This window comes from Pipistrellus kuhlii, unplaced genomic scaffold (genome assembly GCF_014108245.1).
Source record: "Pipistrellus kuhlii isolate mPipKuh1 unplaced genomic scaffold, mPipKuh1.p scaffold_m20_p_9, whole genome shotgun sequence".
Lineage (NCBI taxonomy): Eukaryota > Metazoa > Chordata > Mammalia > Chiroptera > Vespertilionidae > Pipistrellus > Pipistrellus kuhlii.
Window position 1 is genome coordinate 24,906,132 of NW_023425595.1, and position 19,466 is coordinate 24,925,597.

Here is a 19,466-nt window from a genome sequence, read left to right on the forward strand (position 1 = left end):
GTCTGTCATTCCTGCCTGCTGCTCCCGCTCATCCATAGCACTTGGCAGCTGTGAGCCCTGCCTCTGGCAATCAATTGGTCAGCTGAATGGTGCTCCCACTGTGGGAGTGCACTGACCACCAGGAGGCAGCTCCTGCATTGAGCATCTGCCCCCTGGTGGTCATTGCACACCATAGTGACTAATTGTTCGGTTGCTTAGGCTTTTATATATATAGAATAGAGGCCCGATGCATGAAATTCATGCAAAAGTAGGCCTTCCTGCCGAAGCTGGTAGAGCGTCGGTCTGCGGACTGAAAGGTCCCGGGTTCGATTCCGGTCAGGGGCATGTACATTGGTTGCGGGCACATCCCTGGTAGGGGGTATGCAGGATGCAGCTGGTCGATGTTTCTCTCTCATCGATGTTTCTATCTCTCTATCTCTCTCCCTTCCTCTGTGAAAAATCAATAAAATATATTAAAAACAAAAACAAAAACGTAGGTCTTCCTTTCCCCCTGCTGCTAGCACTGGCTTCCCTCTGGCACCTCGGACTCAGGCTGGCTTCCCTCTGGCCACCCAAAGTTCACTGCGGACCCAGGCTGGCTTCCCTCCGACGCTGGCTTTGTCCGGAATGATGTCTGGAAGGATGTCCAGTCTAATTTTACCCTTTTATTATTATAGATAATATAGGTAGCATATTACCCTTTTATTATTATAGATAACATAGACTGGGTGGCTGATAAGCAGCAGAAATTTATTTCACTTAGTTCTGGAGGCTGGGAAGACCAAGCTCAAGGTGCTGGCATATTTGTTATCTGGTAACAGCTTACTTCCTGGTTCAGATTGCCCTCTTTTTGGTGTGTCCTCACATGGAGGAAGGGACTAGGGCTCTCTTGAGGGTATCTTAGAAAGGCACTGATCCCATTCAGGAGGGCTCTGCCCTTAGGGCCTAATCACCTTATCTGCAAATGCCATCACATTGAGGAGAATATATTTCAGCATATGAATATTTGGGAGGCATAAGCATTGTCTTTATCAGTAAGGAAATAAGAATAATTTATTCAGTTTTTAAGGTAGTTTTGTTTCATTTGCTTTTTCTCACAATTTAGAATAGCATGTTTTTTCCATCTTTTTCCTTTGGACCCTCTCTCCCCCCTTTTCTACTGGCAAGGATAAAAATAAATTTAGTAAATTATAAAAGTAATAATACTATTTTATATGTGCTTATTGTTTAGGTTTGAGAGTTTGATAGGCATTGCCTTATGGTTTCTCTTTCAAAAATAAAACGAATATATTTTCTTTTTTGAACTTTATTTTGAATGTATTCGTAGGTTTGATGTATATAACACTGATACAAAAATCAGGACAAGACTGGAAGCTAATAGGAACATGGATGGACTTCGGGGGGCCTATGATCCCTCAGCAAGTGCATACAAATGAATTACATAGTTAAAAAAGTTATTGAACTTTGTTTTTTTTTTTTTGAGTAGTTTTATAGTTAACACCTGTATTAACTTTGGTAGGTTGCTGATCAGTTAAAGATCATTTCAGTTGAAGTATATTGGGCCTGAATTACCATAACTTTTTAAAAATTATAAATTAGAGACATTTTTGTTACTTAGAAAGGAAAAAGAAAGAGCATCCTTTCTGTATAAAGTTAAAAGGCCTGTATTGACAATATGCTAAAAGCTCTTGAATATATGAATAGGGGGTTGAATCTCACTACTTAAAAACTCAGATCTGCAGTCTGCTCATGTTACTAAAGATAAATTTATCATACATTCAGTATCAGACTTTGCCGCAAGGTTTCATTTCCACATAAAAATATGCATGCTCGCTTCTTCTGAGACTGCATGAAGATTGAGTTTTCCAGTTTCCTTTTTAAGTCACTCTGTAATACCAACAGCAGTTTAGAAATGGAAAAGTTTCCCTGTTTTAGAGTAGTTCTTGAGTAGATTCTTAAAGTACAAATAATATTTTCTCTTTGGTTTTAAAAGATAAACTTTACTGTCCAGAGTGGGTATACAGTAAAATATTGAAAGGGGAAAAAAGAAAGCTGCATCCTAATTTTCTAAAACCTGGCAAGCTGGCAGAGCTAGAATTAGCTTTACAGATGGCATTTGGCAACACATCTACATATCACTAAGCTTTCATCTCTGAGTTTCCTTCAGCCTGTCTATCAATTACAATAGCCAATCACTGCACAGAGATGGGGAAATGGGATGATCACAGCTCACAGGATGCTGTTTGGGTAGAAACGTCAGTGCTGCACAATCCGCGGCTGAGTCAGTGTCTGTGAGAAAATGAACTGAATATAGAGAGGAGGTTGTATCTCTGAACATTTAAAGCCTAAATAACCACAATAGCATTATTATAAATAGAGGGAAGAAAGCAAAAGGAAGTCTGTGGACAGGTGAGGTAGGGGGAGACTGAATATTTCTGATTATTCAGAGGAATCGAAGAAGATGGAAATATCAGATGTGCTAAAGTTTCCTAGTAATGCCCAAGGATGCTGACCTGGCTTTCAGTGCTGCATTGTTTGAAAAAGCAGAGTCCCTTTATACTCTGATTTCAAAATATTTTTCTTGTTTTTGTGTGTCTCCCCTGGCATATGCTAAAGTAAGGTGTGTATTCATTTATTACATGATATTGCTGGGTTATAATTCTATACATGTATGTATATGAGTGAAAGGTGTTTGGCCTTTGTTTATTATGCTCATTTGCATTTCTGGATGGAAAAGATCATATGTCTTGATGGTCAGTTTAATGGCAAGTTATTTAAAATAAATGTGTATGTTCATATGGGTTTATTGTAATATTTTTTTAAATTTTTATTTAAAGTCTTAGTAGAATCTTCATGTAATTTGAGAATGCATTATGTTTGGTCTGTTCTTATGAATATCAAAAATTTAAGGAAAGATTAATATTGAAATAATATTTTTGATATATTTGAAGTCGTTTTATATAGAGAAATAGAGTGATTGAAATAATTTCCCAAAGAAAAAGGTGAGTGTATTTTTGTTTTTGGATGAATTAGGATTAGTTGAACCACTTATCTGTAGTAGTGTTTATAGAACCAAATGTATTTAATTGGTTAAAATGACTTTTTCTTTTTTAGTTTATAGGACATAGACTTTGAATACATGATCTAGATAGATACTGCCATGAAAGAAAGCAATCAGATAAGTTTTTTGATTATTGCAAATTGACCTTCAATCAAACAGTATTTTAAATAAAGATAATTATTCTTGCTGTGAGATTTTAAATATTAACAGGTGACATTGCTTACTAGGAAATTTTAGCACAATTTAAAACATTTTGAGTGGGTAGCTTTTTAATCTTCATTTCCCTTGTTTTGAATCTTTATTTTGTAGGGATATTGGGGGATAGACATTTAAAAATTATCTTATTCTTAATGTACTTAAATATTAAACAGTTCATAACTATATCCTTTCCTTGAAATGTCAGAAAGTTCTTGTGATTTCTCCACTTAATTTCCAGATGTTTGAATGGTCATCTTGATGGTTATCATGATTTATTTATATAGTTAGACTAACTAGTATTAGCTTTCTTCGGTGGCTTGGTATCTAGGAATATCTAAAAATGTTTTTCTGCGCTTGTTTTAGTAATAGAGTTATAAAATTAGAAATCTCAAGCTAGACCTTTTTTTTCTTATAGAGTATTTTCCTTTGATTTTGCTGATTCTTTTAAAATAATAATGCTATTGTTATAAAAATGATACATGCTTATTATATAAATTTGATAAATACAGAAAAGCACATGGAACAAAATAACTTATTCTAATAGGAAAATATTTTAAATATTTTTACATATAACCTTATTTTTCTATGTATTTTTACAAATATAAAAATTACACATATGCACTTAATGATTTTGAGATATTACTGTATGTACTATTATATAGCCCATACCTTAACCCATAGTTTTAAAAAACACAACCAATAACTTATATCATGAACATCCTTGTTATGAAATAGTCTCCTATAGCATAATTCTAAAGAGCCTCATAAAGTGTTTTTGTAAGTATATTTTATAGCATTTTCCCACCAATCTGAGTTTTTCTGATTCTTGATCAGAGGAAAGATTAACATGATTCTATAATACAAATTTCTTGAAAAAGGAAGAATATTTTATGGAGTTAAATAAAAGGGTACTTTTGATATTTTTCTGATGGAAAAAAGATCCTTAGTGTTATTACACAATTAACTCTTCAAAGATATGCATGCTACTTTAAAAACAAAGCTAATATCTAGTATAGAAAATCTTTTTATTAAAAATCAGGAAAATGAGCTGAGACTTAAAAAAAATATGCTAATACCAGCCAAAGGGGTTTCTATGTCACATTTCAAAAGGTTATCAAGGAAAGTGTAATAAGAGTGTTTGATATTAAGGAAAGAAAACAAACAAAAAAAACCACAAAACACCACCACCCATTTACGAAGAGTACACCACCACTACCACCACCAGTAATGATAATAACAAAGTAAACATTGCTAAGAAGGATATAAGACCAACATGGGTATGGAGAAATAATCTTTGCATCTGTTTAAATGAGTTGTTTTCTGGGTAAGTTGAAACATAAAAAGAGGTGCCTGCAAAATCTTTAAGTTATTGGTATTTGTGGTTTTAAAAGGTTTTAGGGGAATACAAGAAGTACTGATTCTAGGCTTAATTTTGAAAAAGGTAGAAGATTTTAGGAGAAGAAATTGAAAGGATAGTTTATGACTTGAAGAAAACTGGTTAAAAATGAACCAGGAAAAAATGAACCAGAATGGGTTTGCTAAAAATAGACTGTCAGAACAACTTTGATTTTTCTCTCATGAAGTTGGTAGACTACTTGCAATGTAATGTATTTGAACTTAAGTTTAGTTTTGGTATAGTCATTTTAAAAATATTCTTGGGTGCAAGATGAAGGAAAGTGGAGTTAGCCAGTAGTTGATTGTGTTAAGTTTTTGTTTTGAATGATGTTACCAAAGGCTATAGATGTGGAAAGTGGCTGTTTTCCCTTTGTCTGCTGCTTATCTGGAGCAGATTACCATTTTATAGGAGACAATAAAGAAAGAAGGATAGTACATAATATACTAAAGCATCCAAAGTGACCTCTGAATTTGGATTGTTGGAATAAATTTAAATGAACTTTTTAGGAGTAAGTATAAGGCCTGAAAAACACTAATATACTTTAAGTTAGCATGGCTTTACAACGTGTATGGAAAAAACCTGAGGGTGGTTTTTGGCAGAAGATGATGTAAAACAGAAGTTCACTATGGCTGCTATCATCCCATCTTCTCCCCACCTTACACCCCCAAAAGCCCCTCATAATTAATGGGAAAAGAAGACAAGAGCCATTCTATAGTACCCCAAAAGTATGTTGTCTTTAGTTCTGTGTATTTTCAATGGGAAGGGTGTGAACACATTAGAAGCTTTGTCAGCTTTTAAAGAATTGAGAAGTTTGGGGGCAGCTCTGGTGGATATTAAGGAATTTCACAGTAAGAGTTATCTTTAGATATGTAAAGAACTAGACTTGGTTTAAATCAAATTTGTTTGGGGTTAAAAGCACGAGCTCCAAAATGAACTCGTTAGGTCGTACATATCTCAGACCTGCCACTTAATTAGCTATGTGATTTTAGACAAGTTGCTTAGCCTCTAAGCTTTCATTTTCTCAACTATAAAATTGGGATGGTTTTGGTGATTAAGTGAAAATATATACAAAGTGCTCCCATGTCATGCCTGGCATGTACCAAATGCTCAAATGTTAGGGGTGGTTAACTTGGTTACTTGGTCCAATGAGATAGAACTAGGGCAGTGGTTCTCAGCTAGAGGGGTGATTTTTGCCCCTCATTAGGCATTTGGCAATGTTTCAAGATAGTTTTGGATGTACAACTGAACGATGGAATACTAGCATCCTGTGGGTGGAGCCCAGCAAGCTACTAAATATCCTACATCCTACAATCCACAGGACAGCTCCCTTCACACAAAGAATCAACTGGGCCAAAAGCCTGAACTGGGGTCAGGTAAAAAAAGTTGAAAAGTTGAATTAAGCTTTAATGTTAAGGAAAAACTGCTTAAGAATTAGAGCTTTCCAAAGATAGAATTAAACTGTAAAAAGAAAAAAAATAAGTTGCCCTTCCTTGTCATTAACAGCAATAGGTACTAAGCTAATTCATGGGGACTTTGTAGATGAGATTCAGAAATTAGGTTGGTGTTTACATTAGATTTTCTAAACTTAGATTCTGTGTTTCTGGGTATTTGTGAGAATAGTTAGGCATATTGAATAACCAACCTCAAGGGGCCTCTGATGTATATTCTCTCATCCTTTAATTTTATTAATCTAATTGAAGTATAGTTTAGATTTTTAAAAATTCTTCATTGTTTAAGTATTACATATGTCTTCTTTCTCCCCACAGACCTCTTCCCAGCCACTACTAGCCCCCTAGAACATGCCCCACTCTCTCACTGTCTGTGTCCATGGGTTATGCTTAAATGCATGCATTCAAGCCCTTTCGTTGCTCTCTTATTTCCCCCTCCATGGCTTCCCTCTGAGATTGGACAGTCTGTTTGATGCTTCTATAACTCTGGATCTATTTTTGTTCATCAGTTTATGTTCATTATATTCCACAAATGAGTGAGTTCATGTGATATTTATCTTTCCCGACTGGCCTATTTCGCTTAGCATAATGCTCTCGAGGTCCATCCATGCTATTGGTAAGAGTTCCTTCTTTTTTTATTTACAGTAGTGTAGTATTCTAGCTTAGATTTTTAATTTTAATTCTTTTATAATACTTAAAATTTTAGTATGAGGCATAAAGGGAACTTAGTGGAACAAATCAGTTTGTATTTTTAAAAGGCCATTGGAAGTATGAGTGATTGTGGGATTGCTGTAATTCTAAAAGCTTGTTTTGTGAAACTAACTTGTCAAAATATTTGCAATCATTTGGCAAATATTTCTAAAACTAAATCTTTTATTTATACTTCATATCTTTTTAACATTGGTTTTATTCTCTTTCCCCCTTTAGTAGTAAGTAGAAAAGATGTCCCATAAGGTTTTAAAAAGTAATTGGAATTTTTGAAAGCACCATTAAAGTACTTGATTGTGTACATTATAATATTCTCAGTCATGAGCAACACTCAAAGGAGTAACTGGCACAAAGTATCATTTAGTAAATATTTGATGAATGAAAGACTGATCAGTAGATACAAGATATATGTCTGACCATTAATTTAGATATCCACAATTAATAGTGGTTAGCTGTTTTTTAGAAATACTTTATTATTTTCTATGTTAGGGAGTTGCTTGAGAATGTTAAGTGATTTCCAATTCACCAATTTTTATCTCTAGCCTGAACCTTTCCCATGAACTTTAGACTTTTGTATTTAACTCCCTATTTGGTATCTGTACTTGGCTTTTTAAGAAACATCTCTTTCTTAACATGTTTCAGATATACCTACACTTTTTTTATTTATTGTAAATTAAATTTACTTGGGTTACATTGGTTAATAGAATCATATAGGTTTTAAGTGTACATTTCTGTGGTATGTGGTCTGTATATTGCATGTGTGCCCGCCACCCAAAGCCAAATCATCTTTTATAGCCATATATTTGGCCCCCTTTACCCTTCCTTTACTACCCTCCCACCCTCTTGCCTCTTGTAACTACCTTGTCTGTGTCTGTTAGTTTCAGTTTTATATCCCACATATAAGTGAAATCATATGGTTCTTAGCTTTTTCTGACCGACCTATATCACTAAGCATAATATTGAGGTCTATCCATGTTTTCACAAATGGCAGTATTTCTTTCTTATGCTGAGTAGTGTGATACTTCCATATATGTATGTGTGTGTATGTGTGTATACATGTACACATATACATAGTCAATGCACATCATAACGACCGGTCAACCGGTCATACCAGTCATTCGGTCGTACTGATCAGTCATAGTGGTTGCTTAGGCATATGTGTGTGTGTGTGTGTACATATATACATATATACATACATATATACATCATAGCAACTGGTCAACCAGTCATACCGGTCATTCGGTCATACTGATCATTCAGTTGTAACGGTTGCTTAGGCGTGTGTGTGTGTGTGTGTGTGTGTGTATACATATATACATGTGTATATATACGTGTGTGTATGTATGTATATATGTGTGTGTACACACACACACACACACACACACACATATGCCTAAGCAACTGTTACAACTGAATGATCAGTATGACTGAATGACTGGGACGACCAGTTGACCAGTTGCTATGATGCGCACTGACCACCAAAGAGGCAGACGTTCAACGCAGGAGGTGTCCTCTGGTGGTCAGTGTGTTCCCAAAGCCAACTTCCGGTGACCCCTCCCCCCGGCCGGCCAACCTCCTGCAGTCCCTCCCTCGCCCTCCTCATGGGCATCAATTGCCAGCCAGGCCGAGGGACCCCACCCATGCACGAATTCATGCACTTGGCCTCTAGTAGTATATGTGAACCACATCTTTATTCAGTCCTCTGTTGAAGTACACTTTGGTTGTCTCCATGTCTTGGCTGCCATGATAATGCTCTTTGCGAATAAATGTTTTAGAACTTTTCTGATACTCAGAAGAGAGATTGTTAGGTCATTTGATACTCTATTCTTAATTTGTTAAGGAGCTGCTCTACTGTTTTCCATAATGGCTGTACCAGTTTACATTCCCATCAGCAGTGAATGAGGGTTCATTTTTCTCCACAACCTCTCCAACACTTGTTATTACCTGTCTTCAGGTAACATTCTGGCAGGTGTAAAGTGGTATCTCATTGTAGTTTTTGATATGCATTTTCCTAATAGCTAGTGAAGTTGTACATCTTTTCATTTATCGATATTTGTTGGCTGTTTGTATGTCTTCTTGGGTGTGTTCAAGTCTTCTGCCTATTTTTTAAATTGGATTGTTTGGTATTAAGTTGCATAAGTTCTTTATACATTTTGGATAATAACCTTTTGTCAGAGATACTGGTTATAGATATCTCCCATTCAATAGGTTACATTTTTGTTCTATTGATTTTTTATTTTATTTTATTTTTTGGCTGTGCTTCTAGAAGCTTTTTAGTTTGTTGAAGTTCCATTCATTTATTTTTGCCTTTATTTCCCTTGCCTTTGGAGTCAAATTCATAAAATGTTTTCCAAGACCAAGATCCATAATTTTAGTACCTGTTTTCTTCTATGTAATTTATTGTTTTAGATCTTACTAGTATATTTAGGTCTTTGATCAATTTTGAATTAATTTTTGTACATGAAGACAGACTAATCTGGTTTCATTCTTTTGCATGTAGCTTTCTAACTTTTCCCAGCACAATTTATTGAAGAGATTTTCTTTTCTCTATTGTGTGTTTTTGGCTCTTTTATAAAAAATTATTTGCCTAAATACATTTGGGTTTATTTCTAGGCTTTCAATTCTGTTCCATTGGTCTGTGTGTCTGTTTTTCTGCCAATACCACGTTGTTTTGATTATTGTAGCTCTGTAATATAATTTCAAGTCAAATCGTAGTTTCATTCTTTTTTCTCAGGATTGCTTTGGTGATTTGGCAGTCTTTTGTGGTTCCAAACAAATCTTAACTATGTTGATTCTTCCAATCCATGAACACAGAATGTCTTTCCATTTCATTGTCTTTTTCAATCTTTTTAAAATATATTTTATTTATTTTTTTACAGAGAGGAAGGGAGAGGGATAGTTAGAGAAACATCGATCAGCTGCCTCCTGCACACCCCCTACAGGGGATGTGCCAGCAACCAAGGTACATGCCCTTGACTGGAATCAAACCTGGAACCCTTCAGTCCGCAGGCCGACATGACATTCTATCCATTGAGCCAAACTGGTTAGGTCTCTCTCTTATTGATGCTTTGTAGTTTTCATTGTGTACGTCCTTCACATTCTTTGTTAAGCTTATTCCTATGTATTATATATTGGGTCACAAAGCTAGCCTCAACAAATTCAACAAACATTAATAAGATGCACCAAGTTATGATGTTAGTTTCTGGAAGTGTTTAGAGATAAGATAATTTCCCACAGTGCTGTAAGGTTATACCATGTGTATATTACATAAAGGTACTGTGTATAAGTATCATTCACTTAGTAAATATTTTAGTTTAAAAATTAATAATTTTATTTAATAAACATTTATATCTAACATTTTCTTTATATTTTTAATGTTTTAGTTTATTCAATTTCTGTCAAAGAGCAGCAGTGCTAATATCAGTTACTTCTGGAAATTTTTAATGTAATTTTTCTTTGATAATTTATTTTTCATTGTTCTCCCTGATGCAAATACTAGTTGAAGGTTGATCTCTATTAGTACTCTTAACTTTTTATTTGTCTTCCTTTTATTCCAAAATTTTTCTTCCAGTTTATTTAGTAACTTTTTAAAATTTTGCTATCGTGTTTTGAATTTCTAAGGACACTTTCTCATTCTTTTATATAAAAAAAAGCATTCCTGTCCTTGTTTATGGATACAATATCTTGTATATCACTGAGCTTTCTGTCTCTACATTGTCTATTACCTTTTAAAATTATGTTTATTAAACTTTTTGAAAAATAATTATAAATAAGAAATTGCAAAAATTGTAGAGTTCTTAGGTACTCTTCATTCATCTTCCTTCAGTGATAACATCTCACATAAATGTAGTACATTATCAAACCAGGAAATTGACCTTGATACAATACTATAAACTATAGACATCATTTTTTATATGTACTCTTTTTTTTCTGGTATATATTCTATGATACTTGATCACATATATATTCATCTAACTACTATCACAATCAGGACACAGAACTGTTCCATCACTACAAAGAAACACCCTTATGCTACCCTTTTAGAGTAATACCCTTTCCCCATTCCTAATCTCTGGCACTTTCATTATTTTAAAAATAATATATTTTACAATTGAAGTTGACATACAATATTAGTTTTTAAGTGTATAATATAGTGATTAGACATTTATATAACTTATACAATTATGTCTCTGATAAATCTGATCTCACCAAATAGTTATTATAGCATTATCAACTATAGTCTCTATACTGTACTTTATATTCCCTGGTTATTTTAATAACTGGCAACTTGTACTTTAAAAATTAAAAAAATTAAAATTATAGTTGACATTACTATTATTAGTTTCAGATGTTCAATATAGTGGTTAGACATTTATTTAACTTACAGAATGATTCCCCAATTAGTCTGGTATCCACCTGATACCATATACAATTATTACAATATTATTGACTATATTCCCTTTGCTCTACATCCTGTGACTATTTTGCTTTGGCTATTTGGAGCCTTTTGTGTTTACCTGTAAATTTTAGTATTATTTGTTCTGTGAAAAATGCCATTGGCATTTTGATAGGAGTTGCGTTAAAACTGTAGACTGCTTCGGGTACTATGGACCAGCAGTCGCCAACTGGTGGTTTGTGGACCAGTGGTAGTTCGTGAGGTCCAAAGAGTTGGTGACCGCTGCTGTGGACAGTTTAATGATATTTATTCTTCCTGTCCAAGAGTATGGTATATATTTCCATTTATTATATATCATTTTTATTTTTTTCTTCAGTGTTGTACAGTTTTTTGGGTATAGATGCTTTACCTTTTTGGTTAAATTTATTCCTAGACTCTTTGATGTAATTCTAAATGAAATTGTTTTCTTAATTTCTCTTTTTGATAGTTATTGGTGTATAAAAATGCAACTGCTTTGTGAATATTAATTTTGTATCCTGGTACTTTACAGAATTCACTTATCAGTGAATTGTCCTCCCTTGCAGACCTGGACCCTTCCCTGCTGGACATATTGTGGTGGCCATCTTGTGTCCACATTGGGGCAGCCATCTTGTGTGTTAGAGTGATGGTCAATTTGCATATTACTCTTTTATTACAATAGATAGGATTATTGTGGCTAGGACTTCCAATACTATGTTAAATAAAAGTAGTAAAAGTCAACATCTTTGTCTTGTTCTTGATCTTAAAGGAAAAGCTTTCAGATGTTCACCCTTGAGTATGGTGTTAACCCTTGAGTTGGTGTTTGCCATCTATAACTTTATTATGTTGAGGTATGTTTTCTCTATCCCCACTTTTCTGAGTGTTTTAAATCATACATTGATTTGGGCTTTTTCTAAATATCTTTTCTGCAAATATTGAAATATCAGAATTTTTATTCTTCATTTTGATTATTTGTTAATTGTTTTGTGGATATTGAACTAACCTTATATCCCAGGAGTAAATCTTAATTGAACATTAGAAATGACCTTTTTAATGTATTGCGCAATTCAGTTCCCTAATGTTTTGTTGAGGATTTTTGCATATATTTCATCAGAAATATTGGCCTATCATTTTCTGTTTTTGTAGTGTTTTTATCTACTTTTGATACCAGGATAATGCTGGTCTCCTAAAATGAGCTTAGGAGCCTTCCCTCCTTTTTAGTTTTTTGGAATAGTTTGAGAAGGATAGGTATTAATTTTTCTTTGTATGTTTGATAAAATTCACTCCTGATGCCATCTGGTCCAGGCCTTTGTTTTATTGGGAGTTTTTTTTATTACTGACTCAATTTTATTAGTTTTCAGTCCCTTCAGATTTTTTGTTTCTTTCTGGTTCAAACTTGGGAACTTGTATGTTTTTAGGAATTTTTTTCATTTCTTTCAGGTTGTCCAATTTTGGGGGACATATAATTGTAGTATTTCTTGTAACCCTTGTATTTGTAGTGTCTGTTGTCACTTCTCTTTTATTTCTGATTTTATTTATATGAGCTTTCTTTTTCTTGTTGAGTCTGGCTAAAGGTTTATTAGTTTTTTTATGTGTCCAAAGAACCAGCTGCTCGTTTCATTGATCTTTTCTATTATTTTATAAACTATTTCATTGGCTTTTGTTTTGATTTGTATTATTTTTTTTCCTTCTCACTTTGGGGCTTTGTTTTTGTTTTTAATATATTTTATTGATTTCAGAGAGGAAAGGAGACGGGGAGAGAGATAGAAACATCAATAATGAGAGAGAATCATCGACTGGCTGCCTCTTGCACACTCCCACTGGGGATCAAGCCTGTAACCTGGGCATGTGCCCTCACTGGAATCAAACTGGGACCTTCTGATTCACAGGTTGACACTCAACCACTGAGCCATGCCAGCCAGGCTTTCATGACAATTGGATTTTGAAGGTCTGATTCAGAGTGCATTCCATGTGGAAATGAAAAGAAAGGATAGAAGTTTGTTATGTTTTTTGCATTCATTTAAAATCTAAACAATTTAGAAATGAAGCCAATATTTCAACAGAACAAACTTCATCTTTCAGCTACAGAGATGTATGGTTCAAATGCTTTTTCAATTAATCAATCTGCTTGGACCTTACTCAAACTGAACATTTATCCTACGTTTGCCTTAGTTGTAATTGTATTGGTATATCGTGCTTTAAATTATCAAATAGATTTATATTTAGAGAACGTACTTATCACATTTAAAACTTAGCAGCTAGAAGAATTTGAGGACTTACTCTTTTGAATATATGTATAATCCTTGCTATATTTATATAGATTCTTTTTCCTAGTCTTGGACGTGAACCAGGAAATTCATTGTTTCAAAATCTATAAAATGTTTAATGTAAATGCAGTAGGATCTTTTTATGTGTTCTATTGCAAGGAAAAAAAGTATGTTCCAACGATGCAATCCACTCTGATCTTTTACACTAGAAAGAAGGTGGGAGTAGAGTTTTTATTTTCTGTCAGTTTATAAGAGACAAATGACTGATAAAGGCTAATAGGTTGGTTGCTTTTATTTCCCTAGAAGTAACTCTTTGGTAAATACAAAGTCAACCTTTTCTTTTGTCTTTATAGTCTGTTACAATAAAGTGATAACTGATTTTCATAATGAAAGAAACCACATGTTAGTGGAAGATTAAATTTTCAATAGTGAAGGAGAGCAGTGTAATATGAAGGGGGTACTGGAATAAATCAAAAGGCTGGTCAGTTTATTCAGACTTCATTTAATCTTCATATTAATGTTAGAAAGTATGGTAAATGGGATCTACATTTTACAGATGAGGAAACTGAGCTTCCAAAATGATAAAGTAATATTCAAAACACCAAGCAATTATTAAAGGATGTTTTGATTCTAAATTTTTACTATACTAAAGCCATGAAGTACCTTCTGTTTATTCTATTTCTAGAAAACACTTTAATATTTTAAAACTACGAACCAGGGAATATGCCATAATGGTAAATTTCCAAAATATCTTAGGTCTGGCTCTCTTGTTTTTGTTACTGTCAATTTTCCTGCCGTCAATTTATTCTGTTTAAAATCTTATTTATTCATTAGTGCCTAATTTACCAGTGATTAATCCTAATCTGCAGTGATTTCTTTTAATATCTTAAAACATTATCTATCATTCATTTGTTACTTATATTCATATCTGAGATATATTTAGTCATTTTATACTTGAAATTTGGGATAATTCTTGAATCATTTAAATTTCTTCTTGTTCATGTGTTACTGAACACATCAGGCTCCTTGAGGGAGCTTCTCTTCTGGCATGTAGCACAGCATTATACACAGAGTACTTAATAGCTTAATAAATAATTGTGTGAATGAATTCTGTCAACTAGACAATTTTAGTTAATCATCAGTCTCTGTTATTCACTTCTCATGGGCACATTTACTCTATACATGATTTTTAAAAAATATATTTTACTCATTTTTACAGAGAGGAAGAGAGAGGGATAGAGTTAGAAACATTGGTCGGCTGCCTCTTGCACACCCCCTATCGGGGATGTGCCTGCAACTAAGGTACATGCCCTTGATCGGAATCGAACCTGGGACCTTTCAGTCTGCAGGCCGACGATCTATCCACTAAGCCAAACCAGTTTCGGCAATACATGATGTTTTAAAGTTTTAAGTTCTATGACTTTACACAGCTGATGCCAATAAGCTTTGTAGACAAATGCTTTTGAAAATGTCAAAAAGAGTTCAGTCAAAACAAAAATAGCTTATTGAAGTTAGCATGTAGACTTATTTTATTTGGCAGAGAAACCAGTTACTTTGCCCCATATCTCAGAAAGAGTTCAGATGTTGGTGCTCTTTTGTTTCTTTTTTTCTCCCATAATAAAAGAAATAAAGCCCTAGCTGGTTTGGCTCAGTGGATGGCACATCAGCCTGCAGACTGAGGAATCCTGGGTTCGATTCCAGTCGAGGGAACATGCCCAGGTTGTAGGCTCTATCGCCAGTGTGGGATGTGTAGGAGGCAACTGATCAAGGATTCTCTTATCATTTATTTTTCTATCTCTCGCCTTCTCCCTTCCTCTCTGAAATCAATCTATTTATATAAAAGCCCAGTGACCGGAATGGTGCAATGACCAGAATGATTGGAACGACCAGTGGCTATGACATGCACATTGGCCCTAACCCTGGCCAGCCTGGCCCCAGATCGGCCCCCAACACCCCAATTGGGGGCGGGGCTGTCTGGCCAATGGCCTACTGCCCCTCCTGCTGGCCTGGCCCAATGGGCCCCCATTGTGACGGGCCAGCTGGATTCCACATATGCACAAGTTTGTGTACTGGGCCTCTAGTAAAAATAAAAAAATAAATAATTAAAATTTAAAAAATAAAAGACATAAAAACATTTGAGCAATATTTAGGTGATTTGGGTGGTTGCTGCTGCTGCTGCTGCTGCTGCTGCTGCTGCTATGGGTACTGCTACTACTGCTACTACTTACTAAAATATCAACTAACTTTTCTGGGCTTTAGTTTTCTTATCCTTAAAAAATCAGTTGGATTATGTGATCATTAAAGATACAGTGCTCCAGATTTTATAAAACCTAGAAGTTTGAGATAAATTAGGCTTATTTCAGGGATTATAAAGTAGCATTTGATTCTTGCCCTTTAAGATATTAATAGTTTTATGTTAATTGATTTTTTTGAAGTGTTTGTATCTCATGTTCTACTTTTATGGTTAATTTTATTTTGTAACTTATCAGTACTCCCTCACGTGTTGCTAAAGGAGTTGTCGACCACACCAAAATGAGTCTACATGGTGCTAGTGGAGGACATGAGAGATCAAGAGATAGACGACGGTCAAGTGACAGATCACGAGATTCATCTCATGAAAGAACAGAGTCTCAGCTCACTCCTTGTATTAGAAATGTTACTTCTCCAACACGACAGCACCATGTTGGTATGTAGACGAATTAACTTTCCTAATAATTTTTAAGCATGTGCTTACCTTTTTAAAGTAGTAAGGATAATGAATTGTGTCTAATACTTCAGAGTAAAATTAACTTGCTGCTTTTATTTTTTTTTAACTTGTTACTTTTATTTAGTTGCTTCTATTTTAGTTTAGCTTGGTTCTTGCTGTGAAAAAAACAACACAACTTATTAAATGAAATAAAAATGAATTTTTTAAAGAATCTGGGACACACTTATAAAAGAAATATCTTGAAAAGCTTTGTAATTGTGATATCTAGATTTCAGATTTTTTAAAGTTGTTTTTTATCTTATGAGATATATAGCAGTAATTTATTTTAAAGTAGTTCATATATAACTGTAATAATAAATTTATTATAAATATAATAATAAAATTATCAGTAACTGTCTTTATAGATAGGGATTCTTGGTTAATTATCCTGGATAAAAGAAATTGAAAGGTAGAATACTCATCAGAGTATTTTAATTTTTGACAATACATTTAATAATAAAAATAGAAGATGAAAGAGAAACTGTGAAAAGTTTTGCTTTCTTTGGCAGATAGCTCAGGTCTTTCTCTTCCTATCCATTGCTATAAATCAGGAGTGGGGAACTTTTTGTCTATTTATAACATCATTTGGATATTTACAACATCATTGCAGGCCATACAAAATTATCAACTTAAAAATTATGTTGCTATGAAAAAAGCCCCTAGATTTATTGAACTTTGAGTCCTGCCTGCTTTGGCAGGGTCAGACCAAATGATATGACCCTTGGGCTGGACGTTCCCCACCCCTGCTTATAAATGACCGCTATTACCCCAGGTAAATATGTGTGACTGTAAAGCACTAGTCTGAAGCAGAGATATGTAAGCAATGTGAACTTACTGATTTTCATTTTGCCCTGGGAAGGGACAAATTAAATACCTCGACTTACTATATGAGGTAGTTTTTGATAGTTATAAAGTAAAATCATTTCTCTTAGGATCGAAGTATGTGTAGAAGTTGTCAATAACTAAGTAGGTCCTTAAAGTCAATTTTAAAGCACTTAGTACTGATAAGTAAAAAAAAAAAAAAAAGTAAATAAGAGATTTAGTTTGTTATATGCAAAGTTACGTTAACAAATTCTGCTTTTGGGATGCTACCAGCATCGTGGAAACAGGCAATAGAATGGAGGTGTCAGAGTATCTCTGGAGATACTGCAAATCTAATTATATAATCAGTAAAGCTGTACAGAGTGTTCTAAGTAGCCTGAGTCATAGAGGAATTTGGCAAAAGCTGATGAAACTAAGGGGATGGAGGTACATTTTTAGGTCACCTTTTAAGTGTGATCTAGCCTGTAAGGGAAGCTTAATTATAAAATCTCAGTTTTAATTTCTCCCTTATAGAATATTGGAACCTATTAAAATTATAAATAGTAATTATTCGATCCTATAAAATTTGTAGCAGTGTTTTATTCACCAAACGTGAAAATGAAAATAAAGCAATATATCATCAGCTATTAAAGACATTTAATTTGGAAGACATTAAAAATCATTTGAAAAAATACTTTTTGCTATTCTTATTGAAATTTTTTCTTCTCTCAGACCTTCCTTTTGTGAGATAAATAACTGGCTTTGAAATGTCTTTATTAACACAGCGAGATTCAAAAAGTATGAATACTTTTAGTATTTGGGAAAGTTTAAAATTGGTATTCTTACTAATCTTTTATTAACTTTCAGTGCTTACTTATTTGACTTGTGATTCTGCTCCTTGGGTTTCTATATATTGTTAAGTAGAGTAGTAACATAAAATTTACCTTAGTTTTGATCTTAGTCTGGGACAACATTAGTAAGGTATACATCTTTTTAAAATTCTACAAAGATTATTTATTTTAGAAAATATTGTGATATTTTTATTCCTGGGAAGTAAATTAGTATTTATAGTGTTCTGTGGACATGTTATTTCAGATAAAAACGCAGGAATGCTGTGATTTAAAACAACTTTTTTAAATTAATAATTTTAAAAGGTATATGGAACTTGAATTTTGTAAAAGAAAATTTGCATAACTTTGGTTAACATCTTTATTTCAGAACGAGAAAAAGATCACAGTTCCTCTCGTCCAGGCAGTCCTCGTCCTCAAAAAACATCTCCAAATGGTTCCTGTAGCAGTGCTGGGAACAGCAGCAGAAATAGTAGTCAATCCAGTTCAGATGGTAGCTGTAAGACATCTGGGGAGATGGTGTTTGTGTATGAAAATGCAAAAGAAGGTGCTCGGAATATAAGAACATCAGAACGAGTGACACTAATTGTGGATAATACTAGATTTGTTGTAGACCCATCCATTTTTACTGCACAGCCAAATACAATGTTGGGCAGGTTTGTATTATTGTAGTTCTTTGTATTATGAATTTTAAAACACTTACACATTCGATTTTTCCATTTAAGTTTACAATAACTCTGTTGGGATGTAGTTTTACAGATGAAAGAACAGAGCTTTTGAAGGTTAAATACCTTGCTCAAGTTAATACAGCTAGAAGTGGTAGAGCCATTTTTGTTTTGTTTTGTTTTGTTTTGTTTTTTGTTAATATTCCCCCTACCCCTAGGATAGTTTTCTATTGATTTTTATTTTTCTTCACATTTTTTTTTTTTTTAGAGAGGGTAGAAGGGAGGGGGAGAGACAGAGAGAAACATCTATGTGAGAAAGACACATCAGTTGGTTGCCTCTTACAGGCACCCCAACCAAGGCTGGGGATCAAGCTTGCAACCGAGATACGTGCCCTTGACTAGAATCGAACTCAGGACCCTTCATTCTGTAGGCTGATGTTCTATCCACTGAGCCAAACTGGCTATTAGTCTTGTTGAAAGAGAAAAAAACCCAGCAGTTTGGTTAGCTGAAAAGTCAGCATTTGTCAGTTGGATATCAATATTTTACAAAAGGAATGTTCCTTTAAAAAAAAAAAAAATTGATTTCAGAGTGGGAGAGGGAGAGAGATAGAAACATCGATGAGAGAGAATCATTGATTGGCTGCCTCTTGCACACTCCCCACTGAGGATTGAGCCCGCAACCTGGGCATGTGCTGGGAATCTAAAAGTGACCTCCTGGTTCATAGGTTGATGGTCAACCACTGAGACATCAGGCTGGGCAAATAAAACCTGTTTACAAAATATAAAATGAAGAGTTATATATATGAAGTAGAGTTTACATGAGTATTTGGGATATGTGCATAGTGTGTGTGTGTGTGTGTGTGTGTGTGATTTGTCAGTGTTTCAATATAGAATAAATGCCAACATATGACACTATACATTTTGAGTAGGTATAT

General features: G+C 34.1%; 1 protein-coding gene across 8 annotated transcripts in view; it reads left to right on the forward strand.

Annotated features, from left to right (window-relative positions):
* Positions 1 to 19,466, forward strand: part of BTBD10 (BTB domain containing 10) — a 54,178-nt gene that overhangs the window by 16,256 nt on the left and 18,456 nt on the right. For 4 of the 8 annotated variants that reach the window (XM_045577743.1, XM_036428350.1, XM_045577744.1 and 1 more), the window contains 2 exons: positions 15,961 to 16,157; positions 18,237 to 18,522. In XM_045577743.1, the coding sequence (XP_045433699.1) occupies positions 15,961 to 16,157; positions 18,237 to 18,522 (483 nt within the window). Of the gene's footprint in view, positions 1 to 2,215; positions 2,600 to 11,996; positions 12,056 to 15,960; positions 16,158 to 18,236; positions 18,523 to 19,466 lie in introns of those variants that run through there. The other 4 variants (XM_036428349.2, XM_036428352.2, XM_036428348.1 and 1 more) reach the window with 3 other exon arrangements.